Source organism: Myxine glutinosa, chromosome 11 (assembly GCF_964187855.1).
Source record: "Myxine glutinosa chromosome 11, kmMyxGlut1.1, whole genome shotgun sequence".
Classification (NCBI taxonomy): domain Eukaryota; kingdom Metazoa; phylum Chordata; class Myxini; order Myxiniformes; family Myxinidae; genus Myxine; species Myxine glutinosa.
Window position 1 is genome coordinate 38,084,519 of NC_136271.1, and position 8,717 is coordinate 38,093,235.

Here is an 8,717-nt window from a genome sequence, read left to right on the forward strand (position 1 = left end):
ACAACATTTTAATAAAACACAAATACACGGGTTAGTGATATCACACATGTACATATAGTGCAGCGGCATAGCAAAAATTTAAGAAGAATTGTGCATTTTGTGATGGAAGCACCAAATTTGGCACAATGATAGAATGTTATATTTAGAACATTTTCAGATATGGAACCACTTTGAAATTCACCCAAGGTCGCCGCCATATTGGATTTCAAAATGGCGGCTTTAAAAATCTGTAACCCTTAGGGGGGGTGGCGGAAACAAATCCTACAGGCACAATTATTGCCCCATTCACCCTATATCTTTTCTAACATCAGTAGACACATTACAGCGGCGATTCTGAGCTCAAGGGAACATCTAGGGGTCTGGGGAGTGAAAAATTTGAAAATTTCGGCCAAAAATACCCCTAAAAGAGGTCATTTGGTGTCAAATTTCAGGGGGGGGTCGTGTATTGTCCTGTAGATAAAACATGCTGGTCCGTTGATTAACCCCTAATTAAACGACTTTTTTGTTTGTTTGCTCCATCCAGGTTTCAATCATGTCGAAGCAGTTCAAGTTAGTTCATGTTACCAAGCATGTAACTTCAACGCCAAAGACGCCACTGGACTGGGAACTCTGTGTTCTGTGTCAAGTTGATATAGGAGAGTCCCTACAGTGTCCTGCTGTCACGAAAAGAACTGATGCAGGTGCTGGATACAAGACACTTGAAGACAATCTATCAGCATTCAATAAACTAGGCAAGCTGCCACAAGACGTGGACTTGCAACGACTGGATGAAGGCCAAGGGATAGCTGCCACTCTAGCTGCCCACCAAGCCAAGTGGCACAAGTCATGCAGGGTGAAATATAACACTACCAAGCTACAGCGGGTACAGAAGAGAAGTCATCCAGAGGGAAGCCCTATCCCCAGTACAATCACAGATAAGTACAAGCTTACTAGGTCTCAGGCAGCTTGTGTTGATAGCATATGCGACAATTTGTACTTCTTCTGCCAGCAAGAGCTTGGTTTGGAGTTTCATCAAGCAGCGACATTGGAACTAGATAAACACGTTCGCAAGGCTGCAGAGTTTCTTCAGGATACCACTTTGTTAGCCCAACTGAGTGCTGGGGACATGGTCGCAAGAGAGGCCAAGTACCATAAGAAATGTTTGACATCCCTATACAACCGCGTGAGGGCAGCAAAAAAGCTTGCTGAGCAAAGCCAGAGCACGGTAGATGTCATTTCAGCAATAGTCCTTGCTGAACTGGTAACGTACATAGAGGAAACTGCTAAAGAAGAAGACACTGCTCCTGTATTCAAGATGGCAGACCTCACCAAGCTCTACACAATGAGAATGGAACAGTTCGGAGTTGTGCTGGAAACACGAGTCCATACAACCAGACTCAAGGAGCGTATCCTGGCACACTTCCCTGATCTGCAGGAGCACAGGCAGGGAAGAGATGTCCTGCTGGTGTTTCAGGAAGACATTGGCAGTGCATTAGCCAAGGCATGTCAACATGATATTGACAGTGATGTTGTGCACCTGGCACGAGCTGCAGGGATTATAAGGAAGGATATGTTCCAGTCATCTCAGCCTTTCAATGGGTCCTTCTCAAACAAATGTCAAGAAGAGTCTGTGCCACAACTGCTGCTGACAATGGTCTCCATGATTTTAGAGGGCGCAGGCATCAAAGATCAGGCATGTCAGTCATCGGCATCGGCGTCTGTGACAATAGCTCAACTTCTCAAATACAACAGTGTGAAGCATGAGAGGAGAGGTGCAGGCACAGACGTACGACACAGCATTAGTCAAGAGACTCCTTTGCCAATATATCTTGGCTTGATGCTTCAAGCCCATACGAGAAAGAGGGAACTGGTTGACACATTATCTGGACTAGGGATCAGCATTGCCTATGATAGAGTGCTACGGATCTCTGCAGAGCTGGGGAACGGGGTCTGTCAGAGCTTTCGGGCGGAGAAGGTGGTCTGTCCCCCAAAGCTCCGCGGTGGAGTGTTCACCACATCAGCTGTGGATAATATAGACCACAATCCCAGTTCCACGACAGCACACGACTCCTTCCACGGAACTGGTATTTCATTGATACAACATCCAGACTATGACAATCAAGGCACAGACCGAGGTATTGTCATCATCGGGGGTGTCTCAAATGTCAAGACTGTGGAGGACCTTCCACGGTATTACACAGATGTACAACCAGTTAGTTCACTTGCCAAAAGCCACCCTGTACCAGCTGGAACCCAGGCGTCGCTGCAGAGGAATCCTGCACAAGCTGAACTGGATAAAGAGAAGAGGTGGCTCCAGACTGTGAAGGATGCATGTGACAGTGGTGACACACAGAATCCAGGAAACATTTCTTGGGCTGCACATCACGCAGAGAACCAATCGGCCAAGGATACTAGTATCACAGTCACACCCACTGCCTTGCTTCCCCTCTTCCATGACCAAGCCCACTCAGTGCCAATGATCCGCCATGCCATGGATGTCGTGAAAGCAGCGATCAATGAGCTAAACCCTGGACAGATACCCGTCGTCACACTGGACCAACCACTTTATGCGATCGCCAAGCAGGTGCAATGGAACTGGCCAGACACACATGGTGAAGATCTCTTTGTGGTCATGCTGGGTGGTCTACACACAGAGATGGCAGCTTTGAAGACAGCAGGAGACTGGCTGCAAGACAGCGGTTGGACACAGGCATTGGTTCAGGCAGAGATAGCAACAGCTGGCACAGCAGACTCCTTCTTGCGTGCAGCTCACGTCAGCCGTACAAGACGCGCCCACCAAGTAACTGTTGCTGCCCTACACATACTGCAGCATCGTGCATATGACATATACAACGAAAGAGCAACTGCAAGAGATGAGGAACCATTGGAGTTCGAGGCATGGTGTGACCAGAGAGCAGCGGCATGTCCACAGTTTCAGTACTGGGCCACTGTACTTAACCTGGAGCTCTGTATACTCCTCTACATACGTTCACTGAGAGAGTCCAACTTCACGCTGTACATGGACACCCTACCAGAGCTAGCTGCATGGTTCGCTGCATTGGACCATATCCACTATGCTCGCTGGTTACCAGTCCACATCAGGGACATGGTTGGCATTGCAGAGAAACACCCAGATGTTGCTGCCAAGTTCCATGCGGGGCACTTCACATCCAAGAAGACTAGGCATGCTTTCTCCGCCATCTCCCTAGACCAGGCTCATGAACAAAACAATGCCACGGTCAAAGGCGATGGCGGGGCAGTGGGCCTAACTGAAAATCCAAGTGCCCTTCGACGGTGGATGGTGGCTGGCCCCGAAGTTGCTCGGGTCATCACAGAATTTGAGACCTCACAGCAACTGCGCCAAAGGGGAGAGCACACCCACCACCATGAGCAAACCGACAGTGTGCAGAAGAAGTTCGTCCAAGATGTCCGTGCACTGACAACAGTCATCGAAGAGATGGGCAGCCCCTTTGAAGAAGAAAGCACAGATTTGCTGGTCCTGGGCACACTGGAGATCTTGGGCCCAGCTGTTGTAGATACTGTGCGTACAGCTGTACAGATTGGGAGAGATCAGTTCCATTCATTTGAGAAGGAACGTCTGGCAGACAGATCCAAGCCACTCAATGATGTCATCAAACGCAACAAACTCCCGTTGTTTTCATCCATCAAGGTCAAAGCTGCCCAGAAGAGCAAACAACAAGTAGCCTCTGCAAAGAGTGATTCAGAGCTCTTCTCCAGACTATACATCGCATGCCAAACCAGAGATGGGGGTCTCGAGCAGTTCTTCAAACATGAGAACAGCGCACATCCGCCAGCACTCTCGCAAAATGGACAGCTCCGCTTTGGTTCCAAAGCTGACTTGTTGCAGCCCTTAGAACAGCTTGTCGAAACAAAGTCGGACCCACCACAAGTATCTTCTGTGATCCTCGATGGAGCTGTAATAGTTCAAATGCTGAGCCCAGGCCAGACCAAAACATTTCTTGACTATGCCACAAAAGTATTCGTTCCATACATTATGTCACAGCTTCAACATCGATCTCGTCTCGATCTAGTGTGGGACCGCTATGCAAAGTCAGGCAGCCTGAAGGCAACTGCAAGGACCAACAGAGGCAAGGGAATATGCAGACGTGTCACTGGCTCTGCCCTCCTACCAGGCAACTGGCACAGTTTCCTCCGTGTCGACGAGAACAAGGAGGAACTCTTCAGCTTTCTGTCTAAGCAGGTCACGGAGTCCATCGATGTGCCAGACAAACAGCTGATTGCTACTGACGGTGAACAGGTAATGTGCATGATGTATGTTAGTGTGTGTTAGTGAAAGTGTGTGTATGTGTCTGGGTGGTGAGAGTGGGTGCGTGCCTGCTTGTGTGTTTGAGAGTGTGTGTACAACAGCCATTCCATGTCAAATCATCAAAGAATCTGCCGTCATCTCTCAGATTTTTGTAAAACTTTGGGAACCAATTGGGACCCATGAAAAACGGCAAGAACTCAAATATTTTTGCTAACAGCCTCTTAATTAGTGAGATACAGACTAACGAACTTTGGACTAATTAGCGCGACGTCGCAAATTCAAATGGCCATATCTCTAAAAGTATAACACCTAGAGAGCTGGTTTTGGTGTCATTTTAAAGGTATTTTCATGCCCTATGAATTTGTCTGGGCAACATTTTCCTACCTCCAACCACAAAAAAGTTATCACAAAATATAAACGTCAATTGTGAATCCCCAAAAAATGTATCCTTCAAATTTCCTCAAATTCATCCCAGAGGTACCCTATGATGTCAAGAAGCTTCCACATACATTTTGTGATGGGCACTCCAATAGTTTCTGAGATATGAGCAATAATGTACATGTACGTATGGCATATAGGTTCGAAAATCAGCATTTGTAATGTATTATACAATCAATAAGTGAGTTCAAGTACACAGTGTTCACTAACCTGACTTAGGTTCACTAACCAGTGTCACCGATTTTCTTGGTTTTGGATTTCACATATTTATCTGCAGCAAGTCTCTTTTTTGGAATAGGTGATTCTCCAATCAATCCCAAAGACTCATTCAGGGTATTCAGTTCCATTTCAGGAGAATGAAATTCAAACTCCCCTGAACTGCCTGGTATTGGTGATTCACCTCCACCATCATTGTCCTCACTACTGCTAATAGCGCTGCTGGTCACTGGTAATGGTATTTCACTCTGAGTCTCTACCACACCTGGTTGTCTTTTTGCCAGTTTTTTTACGACACTGGGTACAGATTTTCTGTGCACTTTGCAGTTTGAGGCTTGGATGAGCGGCTATGGCTTTTTGGCTAACAGCTCTCAAGCCAGACGACTTTGGTTTTTCATGAGCTCCAAAGGGATTGCAGCAGGATTTCTGCTTCAAGATGAACTTTTCCTTGGCAGTCGTCATTTTTCTGCAGCTCCTTCAGAAGTGAACTGCCAATTTCTGTTGGTGGCAGGCCTAAGCATTACACTAAGCCAACTTGGACTTTCCCTGGGGATCTTAGACTGTGAAAGTTGCATCACCTCGAATTACCAACATGGGAAATCCCAGTTGGAATTCCCCAGATGAGAATTCCCCTCAGGCCCAGTTGAAAATGAAAGTATATGATACTTCAAAGCAATTGATGGTTGTTCCCTGTGTTCCCTGTCATGGCTAGGTTAGAATGATTGTATAATACATTACAAATGCTGATTTTCGAACCTATATGCCATACGTACATGTACATTATTGCTCATATCTCAGAAACTATTGGAGTGCCCATCACAAAACTTATGTGGAAGCTTCTTGACATCATAAGGTACATCTGGGATGAATTTGAGGAAATTTGAAGGATACATTGTTTTTGGATTCACGATTGAAGTTTATATTTTGTGATAACTTTTTTGTGATTGGAGGTAGGAAAATGTTGCCCAGTCAAATTTATAGGGCATGAAAATACCTTTAAAATGACACCAAAACCAGCTCTCTAGGTGTTATACTTTTAGAGATATGGCCATTTGAATTCGCGACATCGCGCTAATTAGTCCAAAGTTCGTTAACCTGTATCTCACTAATTAAGAGGCTGTTAGCAAAAATATTTGAGTTCTAGCTGTTTTTCATGGGTCCCAATTGGTTCCCAAAGTTTTACAAAAATCTGAGAGATGACGGCAGATTCTTTGATGATTTGACATGGAATGACCCACAATCTTCTGTGGTTTCAGTACATATTATACAATGTATTATTGATTTATGCTGTTGTAGAGTAAATTCTTACCCACATATGTGTATTCTTTTCATATAATTTAATTTTGATTATATAATCCCGATTTGTATTATCTATTCGGAATAATATTTTGTATTGTATATATAATCTTTAGCTGTCCACGGTACACTCCCTCAAATTGTTAAGAAAGGCCTATTGGCCATAGTGTTCTTGAATTGCTTTTTTCTTTCCTGGCATCTTGGGGGAGTGTACATGAACAGGCTACTGTTATATGTACAATGTCATATTGTATGATTTCATGTGTTTGATGCCAAGTAAATAACAATAATAATAATAATAATAATAATAATTGCCCTGTATTTATGTACTTGAAATAATGTACTGAAATAAATTAATAAATGTTATGCAGATTCATGTCAGGTTTTATTCGTGACCACCTACACCAAAGGAATTCACATTTAATTTACATCACGGTATTGTTCATGCTTACACCAACAGGTCATTGCTGTACCACCATGTGCAGACACAGCCGCTTTGGCCCCGTGCAATCACGAGGAAGCAGACACGCGCATGATGCTCCACGCAGCAGCTGCTATGAAATCTGGACACCGCAGAGTACTCATCCGCACCGTGGACACAGATGTGGTGGTTCTCGCTGTGTGGATGGCCCAGGAGCTTAATGAGGTAGTGGACGAACTCTGGTTAGCGCTTGGAACCGGAAAGAACTTCCGCTACATAGCAGCACACGAGCTGTCTGCTACCCTGGGACCAGACAAAGCCAAGGCACTGCCAATCTTCCATGCAATCACAGGGTGTGATACCGTCTCGAGCTTTGCAGGTCGTGGCAAGAAAACAGCATGGGCAGTATGGGAAACTTTTCCAGAAGTGACCAATGCATTCCTGGACCTGGCATCTGCACCAAGTGAGATCTCTGAGGATACACTGGCAACCCTGGAGAGATACGTAGTGCTTCTGTACGACCGCACATGCACATGTTCTGAGGTGAATCTGGCAAGAAAGAAACTCTTTGCAAAGAAATCTCGATCCATTGAAGCAATACCTCCAACACAGGCCGCCCTAGTACAACACGTGAAGAGAGCAACTTACCAGGGTGGACATTGTTGGGGACAGTCTCTTGTCCCACACTGCTATCTCCCATCACCATGCGACTGGGGGTGGGTGGACAATGACGGACAGTTCGATCCTCTGTGGACAACACTACCAGAAGCTGCCAAATCCTGCTATGAACTCATCTGTTGTGGGTGCGAAAACGGTTGCAGTGGGAGATGCAAGTGCAAGAAAGCGGCTCTGAAATGCACAGCACTGTGTGCCTGTGATGGTGACTGCTCACATTGAGTTGGAACTGTGACACTTGGCATGACTTGATGCAATACGCTCGCTAGTTCTCTTGCTGAACGTGTGTATACAATGTACGTAATATGGGATTATCAGTTGCTTATGTGCATTAAAACATATTTCAATACAACCATTCAATTCATTGACCTCAGAAATGTACATCTAGACACCAGAATCAAGTATCTAGCTGGCATAGAACCAGAGATATCGGTCAGCAGATTTTCGGAAGCCGCCATCTTGGAATCCAATATGGCGTCAGTAAATCAACTTCTAAGTAGAACCATTCAATTCCTTGACCTCAAGTTTGTACATCCAGACACTAAAATTAAGGCTGTAGCTGGTATAGAACCAGAAATATTTGTAAAGATTTTTAAGCCGCCATTTTGAAATCCAATATGGCGGCCACATTGGGGTGAATTCCAAAGTGGTTCCATATCTGAAAATGTTCTCCATATAATATTCTATCATTCTGCCAAATTTGGTGCTTCCATCACAAAATGCACAATTGGTTTGCTATGCCGCTGCACTAATATGTACACTGAGTGTGTGTACAGTAACTGTACACTGGGTATGCCTGTCAATCACTGGCCTTTGAACAGCACCAGCTTGGTTGCCTCGTGTCTTATTGACATCCCCATTCGCCTAACATTGTAGGTCTTTGCAATGTGGTTGCTTCCACCCCTCTACCCATTTCATCTGAATACACCATTTCCTTCTTCTTTCTTCATGCCCTTCACTGGTGGGGAAGCTGAAAATAAGATAGCTAATTGTTTAAATTCAATCTGATTGAGCTGCATGGAAAGCAGACCTCAAACCTGCAGATTTTATTAGGTCTACTACCCTGTAAACACAAATAAGAGATATACATGTCATATATTTAGAAGAGATATTGTGGTATTCAACTTACAGATGAAATGTCAGACCATGTCAGACCATTCTCCCTACACCGAGAATTAACATTCTCTGTATATTTCGGCATCTTGCATGTGCACACTGCCTGGGCATCTTAACTGTAGCCTAGGCTACTCCCTCCTATATTTGAAGAAAGAACAAGCACAATGTAAAAGTTAATGTTTATATTTATAATGCTTATATAAATATAATAGGCCTACCTTTGACTGCTTGGCAATAATATTGAATACAGGATAAGTCAACCCCTTGGTGTTGAAGATCTCGGTCGAG

General features: G+C 44.8%; 1 protein-coding gene across 1 annotated transcript; it reads left to right on the top strand.

Moving 5' to 3' along the window:
• Window positions 1-455: 455 nt before the first annotated feature.
• On the top strand, window positions 456-7,663 carry LOC144894254 (uncharacterized). The gene is made up of 2 exons (XM_078786589.1): window positions 456-4,258; window positions 6,678-7,663. Exons 1-2 carry the CDS (start codon window positions 533-535, stop codon window positions 7,533-7,535), a joined length of 4,584 nt encoding a protein of 1,527 aa, XP_078642715.1. The 5' UTR covers window positions 456-532; the 3' UTR covers window positions 7,536-7,663.
• Window positions 7,664-8,717: the final 1,054 nt, after the last annotated feature.

Coding starts and splice junctions, on each gene's coding strand:
- LOC144894254 (XM_078786589.1), top strand. CDS start 533: ATGTCGAAGCAGTTCAAGTTAGTTCATGTTACCAAGCATGTAACTTCA. Junction 4,259..6,677: donor TTGCTACTGACGGTGAACAG/GTAATGTGCATG, acceptor TTACACCAACAG/GTCATTGCTGTACCACCATG.